Consider the following 21,844-nt stretch of genomic DNA (forward strand, 5'->3'; position numbering starts at 1 on the left):
ACTTGCTATGAGTTGCAGCAAAAATATCAATATAGTTTGAGAACTTATCGATCAAAACTTCATAGGTAGGTACTCTGTAAACAAGTGTCAACAGTCAACAAAAAATCCGTTCGAAGTTTAAAAAGAAAGATTATCATTTACTGTGCCCATTAATTGTCCAAAGTTTTCTTATGCTTGTTTTTAGTCGCTATGTATAATTTGTTTGTAAATATATTCAATGTAACAAAATTGATTGAATTGATGATTTATAATAAAAAAAATCTTTGAATTATAACAAACTAAAGACCATTACGAATGCCTTATTTTGGAATACTACGTTTTATAAAAAGTGTAGTGCTATAGTTATATAATGTTTACCTTTTGACAATCACCTTTGTGGATCTTCCAAGTATACGTGACATTGGCGAAGTACAACGTGCCGATTTGGCACACCTAAAAGCCAACAAAGCAAAAAAAGAAGAAGGAAATCTTTTACTGTGGCAGGTTGTAAAGAATAAAAATAATTTTAAGAGCTCGTAACCACAAACTTGAAGAAAAAAAAGGTGATATATTATGATTAAAGAGGAAAATTTTGCTACTGTCGTTTATCTAAGGCGTTGGAAGAATCTTTTGCCGATTAAGACGAAGATTGCGTTAGCTAATACCCTCTTACTACCTATAATTGACTATGGTGATGCGTGTCACACCGACTTAATTCAAATTCAAATTCAAATTGACTTGTCGCAGGAACTCCTAAATAAGCTGGAAAGATTGCAAAACATTTCCATCAGATTTGTATATGGCCTGTGTAAGTTCGACCACATACCACAGTTTCGTGCGGAACTTGGGTGGTTACCAGTCAGTCGGCGGAGAGACTTGCATGCCCCTTTATATCGTGTCCTACCTCAAACACCACCTTATTTGAAGGAACGATTTATGTTTTACGGAGCGGGCGGCTAGAACTTGCTTCGATCTTGCACCCACACAAGGCCGCGGGTTCGATTCCCACAACTGGAATAATGTTTGTGTGCTGAACATGAATATTTTTCAGTGTCTCGGTGTTCATATGTACATTATAAGTATTTTAAGTAATTATTCATAAAAATATTCATCAGTCATCTTAGTACACCTTGCACAAGCTACGCTTACTTATATACGGGGCTATATGGCGATGTGTGTATCGTCGTAGTATATTTATTGTTTACTAGCTGCCCCGGCGAACTTCGTACCGCGGATACTATTTTTTTTTTTGTTTGATGAATGTTATATTTTACTATTCCGGTCTAAGAGGAATCCAAAAATCAAATATCATAAAAATTGGTCCAGCCGTTCTTGAGTTATAAGTGGTGTAACTAACACGACTTTCTTTTATATATATATATATATATATATATATATAGATTATTATTTATGAGCGTGAGGGAATAGAGAATGCACCTGCGCTTGCGCACACGCTTGTGGCATTGTGCACTATAATATCTTCCGGTTGGTTGGAAAAATTATCTGGAGATCCCTGGCCGAAATCGGTCAGGGAAACTGCGAGCGTGATTTTAACTTCTCATTTTGCGAGTACATTACAGGTGAATAATGTCAGTGTTTTTTTTGGACTAGAAACCTAAATACAAGGCCTTTGCCATCTTCAGCGTAGCAAGGTCTACTTCAAACTGCGTTTTTGCTCGAGTTGCCACCATGTCTTAAGGAAACTTTACATCCACCGGGTATTGGATAGAAGCAGGCGTTACTTAGCGGAATTCCATTATGAAAATTAAGCTTAATTTGCTATACCTACTCCGCTAAAAACAGGAGAATCTGTATGATGCAATTTATAATTTCTTCAATATATTATGAAAATTAAGCTTAATTTGCTATACTCCGCGAACAGCAGGAGAATCTGTATGGTTTAATTTACAATGAATAATTGTTTCATTTAACATTGTAAAGGCAACATCTCCTGAGGATGCTCCGGTTTCGGAGCGAAACGTGCGTAGAGGGTACATTGCGAGGATCTGTTTGGTGTGGAGTATACGGATTGAAGTAATTATAAATTACACCATACAGATTCTCCTGCTGTTCGCGGAATATAGCAAATTAAGCTTAATTTTCATAATATATTATGAATTTCCGCAAAGTAACGCCTGCTTCTATCCAACATTTCTTCAATCCTTATACTGGAATATGGTGTGGAAATGTAACGTCGTTGACAGCCGAGTGGCGCAGTGGGTAGCGACGTTGCATTCTGAGTCCAACGCCGTGGGTTCGATTTCCACAATTGGAAAATATTTTGTGTGATGAACATGAATGTTTTTCAGCGTCTGGGCGTTTATCTGTATATTATAAGTATTTATGTGTATTATATTCATAAAAATATTCATCAGCTATCTTAGTACCCATAACAGAAGCTACGCTTACTTTGGGGCTAGATGGCGATGTGTGCATTGACGCAGTATATTAATTATTATAACACACAAACATTATTCTAGTATTATTTATAATTCTGATATGTTCACCACTGTGCCATAGAGGTCGACAAGTTTTTGTAAGGCTGCCCGCACACAGTCAGTATTATTGTCAATATGCAGAATTTTGTCAGTAATATTGACGTGCGTGCGCACAGGCTGAGGTTATGTATACTCTACATTATTTATTGCCCTAAGAAGTTCCGAAGCAAGAAATTAAGATATACGCCCTAATAGTTTACGTGACCGACAAATAAGAGTAATCAATAGACTTTTTTTTCTCATTATCGAATACACAATGGCCGAAAAATCGTAACAAATGACCTAAAATGTTGTTCTAAGCTTCTAAAAGTCTCCATTGACCGTGACCGGGTCAAGACTACGAATTTTAACTAAAAAGTGGCTAAGTACAATTTAGTCTATTCTCAGTTTTCAAGTAAAACTTTTTTTTTCCTGGGTTTCCAAAAAGTACTAATACACATAAAGGCGATTTCCTATTTTTTAACACATAAATATACCAATAAATTTTACAGAAATGAGTTCATATATAAACGATTAACCACAAAATGCTTTGGAATCAACTACGAAAATAACATAAGAAAAAAAATACTTTAAATAGCTGATCATAGTACTATTTTGCTATATTCCTAAAAGTGCAAATTTCAACGTGAAAATTTTTGTTGTTGAAAATATTGCACGCACGAAATAATAAAAAAACGTGTGTGTATAATAATAAAAAATATATTATATATAATAATTATATGTTTAGTATTAGAATTTATACCATGTACGTAGTTTAGTTTGCAATATTTTTATGTAGGTAGAAATTTTTATTGCCGCACCAACCCGTTCCTTCCAAAAACTACTATCGCCAAAGGTTGTCTGGGAGAGATCGCTTTAGCGATAAGACCGCCTTTGCACACCTAAACTAGTTTTTTTTTTTTAATTATTTTTGTAAATGTGTTTCTTTGTATTTTGTTTTTGTGTGTGCAATAAAGAATTTATTATTATTATTATTAAAAAACTCATGTACACGCGTTAGAAGTTATACTTCTTTGGCGTAAAAAGTTAAAAATCTTTTCAGAAATGGTATATTTCGCCTTATTCTACGTTTGTAGAAAAGACGACACTAACAACAGAAATAAAGTATTGTTTGAATTATTGAAAGTCAACTGTCAAACCTTTTTTAGAAAAACTAAAATGTTGACTATTAATTTGACTAGTGTGCGCGCGCATCGTAATCGTCCTTGCATTCTGAGTCCAACGCCGTGGGTTCGATTCCCACAACTGGAAAATGTTTGTATGACGAACATGAATGTTTTTCAGTGTGTGGGTGTTTATCTGTATAAAGCATTTATGTATATTATTCATTAAAATATTCATCTTACTAGCTACGCTTGCTTTGGGGGCTAGAGGGCTATGTGTGTATTGAAAAGGCCAGAGAGAGCGTTGCAGCGTGGGGTATAAACCCACCGCACTGCTCCAATGTGGGTTGATGAGTTTTTATTTCCGATTTGATTAATCTGCTCTTGTCAATTTGGAACATAAAACTCAATGCCTATCAATTTTTGGAGGTACCTGAAAATCGAATCCAGAACCTAACAAACATATTTTATTTTCGTGGATCTGAATATAGCCGTGCTTAGCAACGACCAAGAAAAAAGGTAAATAATTATATGAAATAGGTAAATATTAAAAAGAAAAATTTAATAAGGTATAAAGGTAATAAATAAAGGTCACGAAGGGTATCGTACCACGGTACCAAAAAAATCATGTCATATTTAAAATTTTTTTTTTTTTGGATCTGTTGTTATAGCGGCAGAACAACACACACATCATCTGTGGAAATTTCGACTATCAGGATTCATGAGATAAAGCCTGGTGACAGAGGGACAGACAGACGGACGGACAACGGGGTATTGTTAATAGGGTTCGTTTTACTCTTCTGGGTACGGAACCAAAAAATCCTTGTCATATTGCGGTTAAAATTTGTATTTTCTTCTATACATTTACTCTCTCAAATATAATGCCATGCAAATATTGCGTTCCCAGAACCGGTTATCTATTTTCCTGTTCAGGCTTTATATACTTCAAACAAGAAGAACCGTTTTACTTGTTCACATTTTATACTTTTTACTTATACACCTTTTAGTTGAGGCCTTTAGAATCAGTCACTTTTTCTTTTTTCTTAATTCTCGTAAAACTGCCTTTGTTCACTTAAAAATATCGAAAATCTTCCACTTAATATTGTTTTGATGTGAAACATTTTCGCGCCTTGGCAGTAGAATCGACCTTTATGCCGTCACAGCAAATGGCATGACTCTCACGTATGCCATGCTGCCCCTCACTTGCCTACCTACTTCTTTTGCAATATACTTATTATATGTAAAACAAAACAACATCAGTCAACAGTCTATAAAAAAGTGGATATAAACCATCGAATTACTAGAAACGGACATAAATGACGGCCGATTGGCGCAGTGGGCACCCTTCTTTCCGAGACCAAGGCCGTGGGTTCGATTCCCACAACCGGAAAATGTTTGTGTGATGAACATGAATGTTTTTCAGTGTCTGAGTGTTAATCTGTATTTTTCATAAAATTATTCATCATTCATCTTAATACCCATAATGATAAGGTTGCAAAGTCAAAGTCAAAGTCAAAAATACCTTTTTTCAAGTATTTCAAGTGGCCTATTGGCCATTTTGATGGAACATTACATGAGAATTACACGGTAGTGAGATGATGGCGATAACTACATTCGTAAACTTAAAACTAAAGCTACGAGGGTTCCAAACGTGGCCCGCCTAGTTTGTGATCACTATCTCACATTATGATTTAAAATTATTAGAAGAGCTTTTTTATCGATAACGTAGTGCTATATACTATAATAGGACTTTTCTATAAGCCAAGATGTCAATGGTCAGTTTATTGTAGAATTGTATGCAATTTCCTTTAAACGAATTATGAATTTTATGTAACCTAGTATATTGCACTGTAAGTTTAATCTTACTTCTAATGTTCAAGTGTTGTTTGTTGCAAAAGCAAAAGTCAAAATAAATCAAAAGTGCTTAAATGCAATCGATTAAAATTGTTCACTAATTCGTTCGAAAGAAAATAATTTCATTCATACTTCGACGTTATACATCTACCGACTGTCAAACTACTACTTTTTTTTGTTTTTTTGTTTTTTTCTTTTTACAATAACAATCCAACGCGTTTACGCACATTAAGAAGAATCTCACGTGAGATTGGGGGATATGGGAGGGGGTTGAAAAAAATAATGTTGCAAAAGACCAACTGCTGAGTTACTCATCGGCTTCTTCGTGATAGAATTTGTTTTTTTTTTCTTTAATAGAATCTGCCTTCTGAACCGGTGGTAGTCACTAAAACAGAAATACTTACTTGAAGTTTCAAAATTCATTTTCTAATCTTGTGTGCTACGGGTTTTTAAAAAGGTACCTATTATGATACAGTGCGGGTTTTTTAAAGTTCAATGTACCTTTCTTTTATTTTTATTATTCATATTGAGAGAATTCCAAAAGATTGAATATTTATATATTGCATGCTGTAAATCCTCTTTTGTCTGATAATAGCCGCGAAGAAAAACCATTTTTAAAAATACGCTTTGTATTAACAACCAGCGATCCAACCTTACAATACACGGTGTTAGTTACACTTTCATACAATCCACTGTTGACAATTATGCAAATCACAAATCTGTATTGAAGGTGTGAAAGGTTTTCACAAAAAAGTCATACGAATGCCTCGTATAATAATTAAAGCAATGACCCGTAATTCGTCACGTAAAATCGTTGCACCTTGTGGCGCGGTCTCCACATTAGGTAACTAGATGGCGTTGCAAAAATCCTGCTTCGTGCTATCGAAGTTTTTACAAATAATGACCATAAATACAACTTCCAAAGATAAATTTTCGACGCAACGTAGATCTATACCGTGAACTCGATCTTCCCACCAAAGCTCAGTTTGTGAAAAAATTATCAAAGACCTACTTTGAAAAATCAGAGCCGGCAAGAAAATTGTGGCCCAAGTGTTTTGGCGAATAGTACTAATGCTGGTATGCAATACATAGATATAGACCGGACTGATAGGAGGTTAAAAAGAATTTCGTCATCGGTGGTCTAAATCAGTTTTTAATTAGCTACACAATAAAAACTAGCTGAATGAGAAATGGCAGGAAAAAAAGTAATTTTCTTTTAACATAAAGTGAGAGATGAAAGAATTCAGCAGCATTTTAGAATTAAAATGTGACTTTTTAAAGAAAACTAGAGAAAATTACTGAACTATGATTGATGATTACTGACTGATTATAATCATTAGAATCTAATAAGAGGAACATAGATAGAGCAAGAACTAATACAAACAAATAGGCAAAAAAGGACACCGGCCCAATGGATTGAAATACAGCAGCTTGTCTATTCTGGGTGATCCAATTATTATTTCTTCTTTAATAAGATTACCTTTTCCTTTACATTCTACAAGGTTAAAAGTAAACCAACTGTTCTTGGAAGTATGAAGGAGTATTTAAAGGGTGCAGAAGGAAAGTACATGCAGATCCCGGCGCCGACTTATAGGAAGCCACTCGAGTTGTGTCGAAAATCGGAAACGTAGTAAAATTTGGGTGTGTGGTTAAATTAAGATTGGACTGTTTTTTCTGCAAACGATCTTTTGTTAAATCGAATTAGATAATTGAAATGCAAAGATCGGTAATCGATTGCTTCCATTGAGTACAATAATTTCCTCACTATAAATGTCACTAACACAGACGAATAGCCATCTCGGTTTTAAACAAAATTAACCTTACGGGCAACTATTTAAAAACTCATAAGTAAAGGTTAAAAAATGGTTGAAAATATTAAAACCTACGTATATTTTATAGATGCGATTCTCATAGCGATGCTGTCAACCGCAAAGCAAAGTAAATGTTGTAAAAAAGGCCGTAAAAGACTTGAATCCAGGCCATTATAAAAATGAAGTTATGCGATAACAACTGTCAAATATATTGCCTAATGCCATGTCAACATCAACATAAAAAAAAAAACTAAAAAACTGTGATAGTAAAATAAGGAGGGTTGACCGAAATATGGATGATGTATATGAAGTAACGTTAAAAAACGTGTGCTGTACGTGTCTGAGTACTCAAAGGAAACTATCCCAATTGTGCAGAATTGATAATGGAGTTAACGATCTGTTCTTTTTGCTTTCAAACAAGTCGGAGGCATATGAGGTGGTTTTTTTTACTAGCTTCCATTTAACTTCTATGATATTAACCCCTGCCACAGTTTAATTCACTCTAAGATGATAAGCCAGTGGGTAGGACTTCGACCTCACTTTCGGCGGGCCGAGTTCGAATCCCGGCATCCACCTCTAACTCTTCTAAGTTAAAATGTTCTTAAAGATATGTGGAGTCCATCGATCTGTACTGGGTACAATCTGTTACATGGTCATAACCCCTTTTCATTGTAGTAGGAGACCTGTGCGCTGTAGTGGGACATTAATGGGTTTATATGATGATTTATTGATACTCATAAAGGCGAATGTGAGTTACCTTTTTAAATGTTGACGAGCGTAGTTATCAGCGCTAAGTTCCTATAAGTGGTCTCTGGTTCCATCCAATAATTATTAATTTGGAAACGTATGATTTCTGAATTCTTGGTCTGGTCAGGTGGGAGATTTTGGCTGTGGTTAGTTACTAATGACACACGCTGCCAAGGGATCTAGCATTCAGGTATGATGCAGAGCGGAAAAACTATTTGGAGTATGGGTTTGACATAACTGCCATACACCTAACAGGTTAGCCCTTCGCTTACAAGACAGTAGGCAGACAAAGGCTAAACTTGTAATAGAATAGAATAAAAAAGAACATCCCATTCTCACATTGCTGTGCTTTGCCAGGTGGAAAAGTACATTAAAATAAAAACTTTTATCAATTGCCTATGATAGCCATGTGGCATTGAAAATCAGTATAGTACCCTTAATCAAAGTTGAGTACAGTACTCTTATTAAATAGTACACTCACAATCGTGGAGTTGCTTTCCAGTATCGAAATGCTGTGATGCCAAAGTAAAGTGAAGCTTATTGCAGCTGTCCGCGATGTGGATCATTTAGATTATTAACACAAGATTGAAAAACCCATTTTATTCTGTCATTACTCTATACAATGTGTTAGCCATTTTCTTAAATTAATACTATAAATGTGAAGAAAGTCTGTTTTTTTGTTTCCTTTGTCCAAGCTATACCTTTATTTTGGATCTTTATGAAATTTTATGTTTACAGCTATATAAAAAGTGGCTTACAATATAGGTATGAATCTTTTGCAGGCGATATTTGTCAAGGATGTTACGCAAATGTTCATCTGTTGGGAATGCAGAGCCTTGATGGAAAGGCTTTCGAGGTTCCGGGAGCAGGCGTGCGCTGCACAAGCCAAACTCACAGATATAGCCGATGGAAAAGTAAGTTTGAATGATGATATTATTTATTAATCAATAGCAATAGACTGTAAGAGTCCACTGCTGGAATTAAGGCCTACTCAATGGGGGGGTCTGGTAAGCACTAGCGTAGAAGATGCTGCTGCTAGTACTTTGTAATAGTGCCTTAGTCGCCTCGTACGACACTTGTGGAAAGAGAAGGGATGGTGACAACTTTATTTGGAACTGCTCTCGCACCACAGCACATGGCATGGCACAGCACTCAATAATTTTAATACGTACCCATTCCTCTCATTTATAACTCTTTTATGAATCATAACCCACAATTATCCTTTCCTTGTTTCATCATCATTATTATCAGTCCTGTGTGGCTGTAGTCTATCGAGCTGCCCAAGTGCGAAATGGTAGACTTCACACGCCATTCTTCTTCTTCTTCCTCTCTCTGGGCAGTTTCCACACGTAAGCGCTTCGCTTGTTTTACGTAGAAATTTCCCGCTGTTGCTCGCTACTCCAGCCATCCAAGCTCATTCCAGAGTCCCAGCATACCGCCCAGGTTGCTGAGGTGGCTGGTGATCCCAGGTAGATCTCGCGTTCACGCCCGTGCACTCCAGCATCACGTGCGTAGGTTTTTCATCTGCCTCCATGCATGCTCTGCAAAGAGGGCTGTCGGCGGCTGAGGGCTCTACATCCTATGTCTGTTTAAGAAGCCATTATGGAGAGAGAACATTATAGAGAACACCCAGGCATGCAGGTTTTCTAATGATGTTTTACTTCACCGGTTACAGCAAGTTATATTTAAATTGTTTAAAATAAAACACACATAAATCCGTTAAGTTAGTGGTGTTGTGCCGGGTCCCGAACTCGGCCTCCAGGAAAGGAAAGCCGATAGATCTATGTAGACTCTGTAAAGAGGCTGCGGAGACGCCGCTGCACTTAATCTGTTCCTGCCCCACGCTTATGCATAAACGCAGCCCTCTTTTGGGGAAGTATATAATACAACCAGAGGATGCTAAACTTTTTCCAGCAAGGAAAGTGCTGCTATTCCTGGCGGCGACTAATGCTTGCTGGGAGATCTAGACAGCGGTGTCACAATAAATCTTGCCGGTCGACGTGACACCAGGGACCAGACGAACCAAGCATAACAAGAAGAAAAGCCGAAGCCTTACCCACATTATCAATGCTTTTTCTTGGTTACAGATTAACTATTCTAATATAAAATGCCTATCAAAATTGGCATACTCCTGTGACAAATGGTGCAATCAAGTTAAACATATTAAGTTGGAGACTCCCAACAACTTTGTGGATTGTGGACCTGACATCACGGATATTAAAATTGAAGCGGACACAGACGACGTGCCCTTAGCACAGCTAAGCTATTTAAAAAATTTCTGCATTGGTAAGACATCTTATAATATCTAAACTTTAAGCTGCGAATCCCACCATGAAAAATTTATAACAATATTGAAAAATTTATAAGTGATAGTATTTGTAAGTCAAAACGTTACTTTTCATAAACCAAAAGTATCATTGTCACATCAGATATTGACTAAAAAAGCTACAGAAATCATTCGTGGGATTGAGCTTGCCTTTATAAAATGATTCCTAATTATAGAGAGTATACTCGCATACACGTGTATGTGAGTATATAATATATGTATCATATTTCTTTAGTTTTCTACTAAACCTTAGATTTAGTTAAGCATACACCATACAAATGCTAGTACTTTTAATTATAATTCGTTTTTAGAACGAGAAACAGATGAATTGCTTGTCGAAATTCCTGACAAGAAGGATGGTCTCAAAAAAAATAAAAGGAAAGTCAAAATTAAAGATAAAGCATCAATTGTGGAAATACCAAACGCTAAAGATGAAATACATGACGATTATATTACAAGTGAAATTTCAAATGCAGCTTATGTTGATAAAGATAATATAAATTCATTAACTCACAAAAAAAAAGTAAAACACAAAGATACAGCATCTGTTTTAGAAATACCAATCGCTAAAGAGTATATCAATGATGATTACATTACAGACGAAATGTCAGATGAATCTGACGTTGGTATAGATAATGTAAAATCAACAAGTCACAAAAGAAGATTTAAAGATAAAGATACAGCATCCATTGTGGAAATACCAATCGCCAAAGATGAAATAATTGATGATTATAGTACAAACGAAATGTCAGATGATGATATAAATATAATAAATCATAAGAAAAAAGTTAAAACGATAGATTCAGCGTCGTGTACAGATTTATCTCTCGTCAAACAAGAAGTTAATGATAATTTAAATATACCTATAGTAAATAGTGTAATAAAAATAAGAAATACAAGTGAATGCCACCAAAATATAATTAAACATGAAAGAAAAAAATGTTGGGAGATCATTAAAATGAATGATGCAGCCAGGCTCAAAAGTATCGATAAAAGGAAATCGGAGAAAGATTATTTCAATGCGCTTAACAAATGCGAATCTTGTATCGAAATTTTTGAAGATTGCGACACTTTGGAGAAACATATATCAGATTTACATGTACCGGTGAGTTTTAAAAGTTTATTTATTCATAAATCACACCAGCTATTATTTGTAACTACATTCATAAAAAAAAATTATGTGTTAGAATTACAAATTAATCGACTTATATAAGATATTTAATGCAGCATGTCTGTCTGTTTGAAAATCAAAAACATTACAGAAGTTAGACTCGTAAAAGACCTAAAAATATCAGCAGTTGGCCTTTACCTTAACGACAAGGCTGCTTGGAAGCAGGCCCAGGATCTCTCACAAAACATAAAAATTCTAAAGGTTGTTAAACTATGAAATGTGTTGGAAAAGAGCAATCTGCTGAGTTTCTTGCCGGCTCTTCTCAGTGGAATTTTCCTTCCGAACCGATAGTAGAGTTACTACAAACAGACTGGCCTTGACGTTTCAAAAGTACTTATAAACTAGGCCTACTTAAAATAAATGAATTTAGAATTTTATCTAAATCGACGTACCGCTAAACGACTCAGAGTCCCAGTACGACGATGTCGCGTAGAAACCGATGAGGGGCATCGGTTTTGTGTAACTGCCATACCCCTAACAGGTTAGCCCGCTACCATCTTAGACTGCATCATCACTTACCGCTTAAAACCTATGCCTTAGGTGGCATATTGCAGCACAGTTAATATACAACGTGTAAATGAAAACCGAAACATTATTTCACAGGCTTTAGAGATACATTATTTACTGTCTCTGAGACTTATCTGTGAAACCGAAATGCCAATAGTTTCTGAGTATATCAATGCCATTGAAAAAGTAGATCGAAACTGCAATGTTTCCTACTAGATGGCGCTACAGTCGCTATAAGACGGATATAAAAGGCATATACTAATTTCGGGTAGGAGCCGTAGCTTACTGGTTGAAGCGCTCAGGCCTCGATTGCCGGAGAGTCGCAGGCTCAAATCCTGTTCGGTTCCGTTTTTTTTTTTTTTTATCAAATATGCATATTAAATTTATAAAATATAGTAACGTAGGTCTTTTACAGAAACCAAAAATATTATGGAAATTAAGCTTAATTTGCTTTACTCCGCGAACAGCAGAATCTGTATGGTGTAATTTATAATTTCTTCTTTGACTTTGACTTTGACTTTATTGTTGTTTGACTTAACAATTATTCATTGAAAAAACAACATCTCCTGAGGACGCTCGTTTCGGAGCGAAACGTGCGTAGAAGGTACATTGCCGAGGATCTGTTTGGTGTGGAGTGTACGGATTGAAGTAATTATAAATTACACCTTACAGATTCTGCTGCTTTTCGCGGAGCAAATTATGCTTAATTTTCATAATATACTAGCGTACCCAGCCCGCTTCGCCGGGCTAGATTTTGCTTTATTTTATTTAAACAATAAACTTACATCATTAAATTTTTAATTTAAGTCTCATAATATATTAAATCATTTATTTCTCTCCGTACCTATTCATTCTATTCTATTCTCTTCTCGAGCGGGTGAAGATCATTATCTACACCCATGTACACCCAACAATAGAATATCATCATAGTAAATAAAAGCTGTATTTGACAGTTTGACAGTTCAAAAATAGGAGTGCTCCGATCGTCACCAAACTTTACAGAATCAAATCGAAAGAAATCTTTACAGAACATACCCATACACCTTCTCTTTTATATATATATAGATTATGGATTTCCGCAAAGTAACGCCTGCTTCTATCCAATGTTTAGAAACCAAACAGCTCGATGTGTAAAATATGCAAAGTGTTTGTCAGCTGTCCAAAGCTGGAGTGTCACATAAGAGAGCACTACTTGAAGTACCTATGTCTTATATGTATGGAGTCGACTTGCGATAGGAAGAGTTACGCCAAGCATCTGAAGGCGAAACATTATATGCAGGATTCTTACATCGATGCGCAATTGAGAAAGCTATGCGCTGCGCGATCGGATAAGGTCAGTGTGAGTTTTCTTTTCTTTGGAGACTGCTTTTAAAAGAATCCCACTTCTGAAACCTTTTTTTTTGACGGCCGATTGGCACAGTGTGCAGCGACCCTGGTTTCTGAGTGATAATCATGAATGTTTATATGTATATTATAAGTATTTATGTACATTATTCATAAAAATATTCATCAGCTATGTTAGTACCCATAACAGAAGCTACGCTTACTTTGGGCCTAGATGGCGATGTGCGTATTGGCGTCTTTAATTTGATTATTATTATTTATTTTTGTCTTGGTGTAAAAGCTTTTTATCACCCGACGCAAAAATGATGGGGTGTAATTTTGAGATGAAACGATTAAACTCTTACTCGAGAGTGTTTCTAGCTCTGTTTAACTTAGTCGTTCCAAGATGGCCGCCGCTACAAAATGACGATAAAAACATTTTTGTTTGGTATCAAATAATAGGGCTTGACTAGTAGAATAATGTACCCGATATTGAAAGTCGTGGGGTTTTGTAAATTTAAATTTTTGTACACATCGGATTGTTAGTCGAACTGTGAAAAGATTCTCTGGCTTTAATGAATTTCGATTGGCGGGCGAACAATGTTTGCCTGTTGAACATAAATGTATTTCAGTGGCTGGGTGTTTATCAATATATTAGAAGTATTTATGTATATTATTCATTAATTATTCATTAATTATTCATCTTAGTACCCGTAACACAAGCTTCGCTTACTTTGGGGCTAGATGGCGATGTGTGTATTGTCTTAAGAAAAAAACTGTATACAATATTTTATAATCGTTTAGTCACTTTGATTATTTTCAACTCCTTCTTCATCATGAGTTTCACAGTTTATAAATAAAAAAATAAAAATAATATTTTTTTTTTATAAATGTAACCAATATTTCATGGAGCACTGACACAAATGAGTGATAGTCTATACACTACACGGTTAGCTGATGCGAACTATACGCGGCGCCATATTGGCCTCGGCTGCTCTGACGTGCGCCTGTCACTTTATCCCTACTCCGCCGCCGACCGTCACGCGACATGCAACACACAGACGAAAAAGTCTGAGACGATGCAATAAAAGTTTTTTGAAAAAATGGTATCCACGCAGCTTACGCACCGTGGGACGAAAGCAAGCGAGGAAAAAACTGAGCCCGAGATGGGGACGAAGCCGTTGAAAATAATGATAGACGACCCCAAAGGACGTGGCTACGCTTGTGTGGAGTGTCACAAATATTTTAAGTAAGTTGCATTCTTATTATTATTATTTTACTATTTTACAAATCCCGTGGGAATAGTTTGTTTTTCTGGAATAAAAAATAGCATATGTTACTCTCCGACCTTTCAACTAACTCTATGCCGAAAATAAAGTTGATCGGTTGCTTAGTTACGGCGTAAAGGAAGGACAAACAAACAAACAAATAAACGATGACACTTTCGCACATTAAATAGAGGCAGGCGTTACTTTGCAAAAATCCATCATTTATTATGAAAATTAATTTGCTATACTTAAAAGCAGGAGAATCTGTGTGGTGTAATTTATAATTTCTTCAATCCGTATACTCCAAACCAAACAGATCTTTGGCTATTTACCCTCTACGCACGTTTCTGTTAATGAATAATTGTTAAGTTAACAATTAAATTTTAACATATATTATTATATTAATTCAAAAAATTAAATTCATTGTAAAGTCAACATCTCCTGAGGATGCTCCGGTATCGGAGAGAAACGTGCGTAGAGGAAATACGTGCGTTTAACTAGATTATGCGTTATAATAAAACTTTCAATGTATTAAATAACTTTTTTCTATTGTTAGTGTCGTTTTTTCTACAAACGTGGAATAAGGCGATCGATAAAATTTTTGAAAAAATAATTTCTTGTTACGCCAAAGAAGTGTAACTTCTAACGTATGTACATAAGAACACACACGTTTTTTTTTTAGACAGATCGTCCGCGACTGTTTTGTGACGGTAATAAAAAATATATTTTTTATTAATTTTTGTCCATACATTTCCGAGTGTTCATACATTTCATTTTCTGTGAGATTTCCAGCAGGGCTAGGTTTTGCAGAACACAAAAATTATATCCCCCAATTATATCCCCTCACATGGGATATAATTAAGGTGTCTACCTGCTAAAGCACTGGAAATATTGAATAGGATAGATAGATAGATAAATAGATAGATAGATAAATAGATAGATAGATAAATAGATAGATAGATCTTTATTCGCATAATATACACTTTCACGTAGATGTCATTTAAATATCTGTGGCGGTCTCCACATTACATAACTAGATGGCGCTACTAAACTCCTGCATCGCGCTAGCGAAGTGTTCACGAATAATGCCTATATATACAACTTCCAAAAAAATGAATCGGAGGAAGATTTTCCTATTGTTACGGTCGAGCGTATCGCGATAGCTCCCATACATATCAATTACGTAGTCACAGATAGTATAGGAGAAGTTTACACCCGTTTACTATTAAACATTGGATATTATTTTACGCCTCATGAGCGAAGCGTTGAGGTGGGTATTACTAGAGATGGGCGTTTTCGTAATATTTTGTCATCGATGCGCATCGTTTCTAAGTAAGCCGCATCCGATGCCGGCATCGTTTTTTTTGGCATCGATTCGACAACGGAATTTACCAAGATTAGATGTTGATTGCTGACTGAAGTCTGCGTATCGATACACGGCAACGGTACCATAATGATAACATTTGATTTGATGCCTATTATTTAACGAAACTACTTCTACTTGTACCTAAGCTAAATACCAAAAGTTATAAACAAACTCACTGTGTATTTTATTTTATCTATCAATCTATATACATATAATAAAACTGTAACGGAACGAATTCTGTACATTAAATATATTTTAAAAAATTTAATTGGAGGATGCTTTATTATCGATCGATACTGAGCCCAAAATTTTGTGCCAGATAAAATTTAATTCTCATAATTTAATAAGGGACTTTTGAAGGTGACCTTCATGTCAGCCCCATCGGTACACACAAAATATTACAATTATAATAATACAATACAAAATACAATATACAACTATAAATACAATATACAAAATGAACTACCTATATAACTATATCAATTTGAGAGAATCACTAGCAAATCTATATACTTTAACAGCCGAATTACTCAAAGGATCGCTAAAAATAGAATTAAAAATACCAGTATTCATAAAATTTAAATTTAGTTCATACATTAGATAAAATTTGATGTCGCTTCTAGTAACGTAATGTCAATGTCTCAATCACCGATCGTACCGAGAGTGAGCGAGCGAGAGATACGTCGTCGGACATCTTCGATTTGGATTTTGGTGCGCGGCGTTGTCGGTCGGTGCCGAGTAGTGAGTACCGATGCGCCGTCGCGCCCGTTCTCCGTTGCGTGGTCACCTGTCTCGCTCGGCACGGTACCGCACTCGTTGCGGGCATCGCATCGGCATCGGCATCCGTTTTTCAATATATTGGCATCGGATGCCGGCATCGAGTACTGGCATCGTTGTTCAAAAACGTTTTTACAAAAACGACCATCTCTAGGTATTACTGTCACTAAGTGATTCTCCAACATAAAAATGTTCCTTTTTTTATTCTTTATTCCTTTTATAAGTGAATATAAATAGACAAATGTTGAGAAAAAAACACTATTTTTAACACTTTTATTATTTAAATTAAATTAAAAAATGTTTAAAAAAGTTCTGTCTCGGACGTCCGTGTTTCTGTATGTGCGGATCCCGTATCTTGTGGTCACGATAACGAGCGAAAAACTTCACTTATCGAGTTGTTTTTTTTTATAGGCTTCAGTATTTTGAGGAATAGAAGCCTATTAATTTTCACGGCATAATTAGATGCAGTTTAATTATAACTTACAAATAATCTCAATTTTATTGTATGTGTATTGACGGCCGATTGGCGCAGTGGGCAGCGACCCTGCTTTCTGAGCCAAGGCCGTGGATTCGATTCTCACAACTGGACAATGTTTGTGTGATGAACATAAATGTTTTTCAGTGTCTGGGTGTTTATCTAGATATATATTATGAGTATTTACGTATATTATTCATATAATTATTCATCAGCCATCTTTGTACCCATAACACAAGCTACGCTTACTTTGGGGCTACATGGCGATGTGTGTATTGTCGTAGAATATTTTTTTATTTATTTAATAAATGAGATTATGAGGCGTGCATTTTTGGATTTCCCAACTATTTCCACCCGTACGCCAGTGCTCTGAGAGTTGATAAAGCTGTGAAGGAGATGATAAATTTTCATCCTTTCCCCGAATAATTGTCTCCTGCCCACGCTAGCCGTGCGGGGGTTATGAGTACGCCCATGAAAGTATATTCATTCATTTATTCAAATAAGCCTCAACCTCACGTCAACGCTAATGACAAGGTTGCTTCGAAGCATCCGGCCCCGCTTTCATCTCTCACAAAATTTAAAATGTAAATTGTTAATATTGGAAAAGAGCAACTGCTTAGTTTCTTGCCGGCTTCTTCTCGGTAGGATCTGCCTTCCGAACCGGTGGCAGAGTCACTACAAACAGACAGACTTGACGTTTCAAAAGTGCTTATATTAGGCCTACTTGAAATAAATGTATTTTGAATTTTGAAAGCTCCAGTCCTCTCTGAAACGTTTTAGGAATACGAACCTACGCAGCAAGCACGTTCAAAAGTACCACAGAGAAGGCTTCCAGTGCGCAACTTGCGGGAAAAAGTTCACTTACGCCACAACCTTGCGGAAACACGAAATGTAAGAGTTTTCTTTACGTTACGCTTAGGTTTAAGTTAAGAGACAAAGGCAATGAGTAAGTAACGTTCAATCAAAGAAGTATCTTCTTTGATTAAGCGTTACTTATGTCTTGTTCAGGCATATATTTACCTTTCACCAATCGATTTTCAGTAGACAAAGAATGTAACCTAACTTGTCCATGGTTCTTGCCACAAGTTTCGGTTATTTGTCTTTGTATTGTCATATTTAAAAAAATTTAACTAATTTGTAGGTGTAGGTATTTTTTGTTATAAAGTTTGGCACATTTGACCGCCGATTGGCGCAGTTTGCAGCGACGGTTCGATTCCCACTACTGCAAAATGTTTGTGTGATGAGCATGAATGTTTTTCAGTGTCTGGGTGTTTATATGTATATTCTAAGTATTTATGAATATTATCCATAAAAATATTCATCAGTCATCTTAGTACCCATAACACAAGCTACGCTTACGTTGGGGCTAGGTAGCGATGTGTGTATTGCCGTAGTATATTTATTTATTTAAAGGCGAGTATAGCCCAAGATGGCTGCCGCCAATACTTTTATCTATTTTTTTTCTAACTTGTCCTAAATTATTAAGTGTCTACTTTTGACCACCCTATTGAAGATAAAAGACCGACTCGCGCATAGTACCTGCGCTATGCTGACGCTTACCTAAAAAGCGATAAGAGACCATTGATTTAAATTTTGCATGTGTGTTTCAGTTTCACAGATAAGTCTCAGATACAGTAAATAATGTACCTCTAGAGCCTCCGAACTAATATTTCGGATTTTATTTACACTCTTATGGTGACACGTCGGTTTTCTTCCAGGATACACTGTAACCCGTTACCCCGGGAGCAATGTCCCGTGTGCGGTAAGATGGTGCGCGCAGACTTGGCCAAAACGCACGCGCAAACGCACACCAGCAGAGGCCAGTTCACGTGCGTCGCCTGCGATAAGAAGTTCGTGTCCCGAAACTCGTACGAATATCATCTCAAGTGTTCGAGGAGCCACGTAGATAGAATGGCCCTCAAGTAAGTAGCCTTCAAGGTTTTCAGAATTTCGACGTTATAAAAGTTCTTTATATAAATCATAAAATTCAAAACATTCTCAGTGTTTACTAATGATAACCCTATTGAAGATAAAAGACCGACACGCGCATAGTACCTACGCTACGCGACGCGTACCTAATCTAGTTGCAGGATTCACTTGACTTTGCATGTGATGTTAGGGCTGTATCTGATTTCATTCACTTGTACTTCGAGACATAACACAACTCGGGACACAAAACCTAATTATTAAACCTAATACAATTTCAATACAGAGTCCCCAGTCTCGAAATTAAAATCTCGGGACCGGACAACTGAATATATTTTATTTATTTATACACTTTATTTGTAAACCACAAATAGTAAAAAAAAAACAATGGACACAACAAAAATAAACTTAAAAAGTAGGATACAAAGGGCGGCCTTATCGCTTAGTAGCGATCTCTTCCAGGCAACCTTAGGATTAGGAAAACCAAGGATATATAAGATAGGAAACCAACTATATCAAAAGTGCCGGGAATTCGAGACGCAAAGCGTTTAGTTACCAAAACTCTTAACTATATGTCTAATACAGCTATTTCAACAACCTTTGCAGTCGTTCATTAAAATTCTCGAGACCACTAAACTTACGAAAATCCCGGGACTTCGAGACACAAACTCTAATTGGTACACCTTATGAATACAATTTCAACCAGTCTCGAGTCGAAAGTCTTAGGATCCGAAACAACTAAATATACAAAAAGTCCCTATGTCCCAAATTAAAACCCATAGCGCGACGGGGAGGTTATCGAAAACATGAATGAATGTATAAATGCACTTTTATTGAATACCAAACAGAAGTACAGAAAAAAATAACAAAAACAGTAGAAGAACTATATACAATTTGGCGGCCTCATCTTTACATAGCTATCTATTCTAAGCAAGTATCTTCTCAGGTAGTGCACTGATGGACATATGACTTTTGTAGTGATTTCAACTCTCTTTTCCCCGCATTCAGGCACAAATGCGCAACGTGCGGAAAGGACTACCGGTCGCCTGGGGAATTGCGTGACCACATTAACTACACGCACATGGGAAAAACCCATCACAAGTGTCCCGTATGTGATAAGGTGAGCGACACGGTCAAATGCATTTTATAAATCCAAAATCAAATTTACCACGAATGTCGCTCGACTGCTAATACTAATGATTATCATGCGATGCTATAAGAGTTGTATCGTTTAAAGCAATACTAGTGACCCGTCCCGGCTTACTCGGATGTAATGTAGATACCAATGTGAGGCAGTTTAGAGTTATTGATAATATTATTATTATGGGTAGTCTATTCTACAGGATATCTTTTGTGTACTGTATGTGGATTTTTTTTGTGGATAGAAGCAGTCGTTATCCAAGATGTATCACGAACATTAAGCCTAATTTGCTATACTCCGCGTAAACCAGAAGAATCTATACGGTGTGGTTTTCCAAATTGCTTTGTTCATTGTAGAGTCAACATCTCCTGAGGATGCTTTGGTGTCGGTGCGTAACATTTCCGAAGTGGTAGAAGTGTGGAGTATAAAGATTGAAGAAATTATAAATTGCACCGTACAGATTCTCATGCTTTTCGCGTCGTGGAGCAAATTACGCGTTATGTTCTTACGATTTTTTTATTTTGTGTATCTTCGCTGTAGGCGCTAGCGACCGCACGGTGCGTGACCCGCCACGTCAGAAGAGCACATCACGGCGTGAAAGAGAACGCCAGAGATAAAATATGCCAGACCTGCGGGAAAGGATTTACGGTGAGCTTTTTTGCGGCCGCTTGCCTCGAGCGGGTTCCTCTCACTGGACTGCCAGACCAGTGTTACTGTTAATTAGCATTTCCAACGATCACGGCATCGTAGCTTCCAAACCGATTTAGTTTTTTTTTGAAAGATGAATTAGTCGGTCGGTTTAGTGTTTTTAGCTGTTTGATGCAAATCTGTCTAAGATGCCACCACAAAATACATTTGTACATATTTTTTCACAACTATCAAATCAAAGGGCACACACTTACGGACAAGTAGTAGAACACACATCGGCAAATTACAAATCCAAGATGGCAGTCACTTACTTTTTTTTTTCACTACTCTCTATGGGTTTCAACTTACTTGCTTGTTTTGGGCTTTTTACGTTCATACTATTTCTATTATTTAGTGACGGAAGTTTTTTTATTTTTTATTCAATAATGTTTTTGTTTTCAGTGTACAAAGTCGCTACGGGAGCACGAAATGATACACACTGGTGAGAGGCCTTTGTCTTGTGACATCTGCGCGCGTACATTCCGACAAAAAGCTTGCCTCTACACGCACAAACGGCGTGTGCACAAAGTCGCTCTCAAGAAGAAGCCTATACATCACACCGAAGATATTGTTGTTAATATGGAAATAAAAAGAAATAAGGACTGAATTTTGTGTTTTATTATATATAGGTATAAAAAGTGTTTTATTAAGCGCAAAGTTATCAATATACATCAGGAATAGTTTAGGGCCAAAAGTGTCACCTAGGGAAACACCTATTTTTTATAAATTTAGTAGTAGTAGAGCTTTTTGTGAATCATCGAATTACAGTAGTCATGTATTACAAATTAATCTTAAAATTTTTACATTTAGAGTCTTAATTGTTATTAAAATTTTCATTAGTATACGTTAGGAATACATCGGGTCTCAAAGTACCACCTTGATCTT

At 36.3% G+C, this 21,844-nt stretch overlaps 1 protein-coding gene across 4 annotated transcripts; it reads left to right on the plus strand.

Moving 5' to 3' along the window:
* The first annotated feature begins 168 nt into the window (after positions 1 to 168).
* LOC120635747 (zinc finger protein 699-like) lies at positions 169 to 21,566 on the plus strand. Of its 4 annotated transcripts, none has more exons than XM_039906887.1 (11): positions 169 to 542; positions 8,775 to 8,906; positions 10,080 to 10,278; positions 10,630 to 11,423; positions 13,108 to 13,335; positions 14,438 to 14,568; positions 17,986 to 18,096; positions 18,924 to 19,127; positions 20,140 to 20,251; positions 20,813 to 20,920; positions 21,362 to 21,566. In XM_039906887.1, the coding sequence occupies exons 2-11, from the start codon at positions 8,802 to 8,804 to the stop codon at positions 21,563 to 21,565; spliced, it is 2,196 nt and encodes a 731-aa protein (XP_039762821.1). In that variant the 5' UTR covers positions 169 to 542; positions 8,775 to 8,801; the 3' UTR covers position 21,566. The 4 variants fall into 4 exon arrangements, with proteins under 4 accessions (XP_039762821.1, XP_039762820.1, XP_039762818.1 ...); XM_039906886.1 differs by lacking the exon at positions 169 to 542 and adding an exon at positions 7,384 to 7,681 and having other exon boundaries at positions 18,004 to 18,096; XM_039906884.1 differs by lacking the exon at positions 169 to 542 and adding an exon at positions 7,386 to 7,681.
* The last annotated feature ends 278 nt before the right edge of the window (positions 21,567 to 21,844 follow it).

The sequence above is a fragment of the Pararge aegeria genome, chromosome 27 (assembly GCF_905163445.1).
Source record: "Pararge aegeria chromosome 27, ilParAegt1.1, whole genome shotgun sequence".
NCBI lineage: Eukaryota > Metazoa > Arthropoda > Insecta > Lepidoptera > Nymphalidae > Pararge > Pararge aegeria.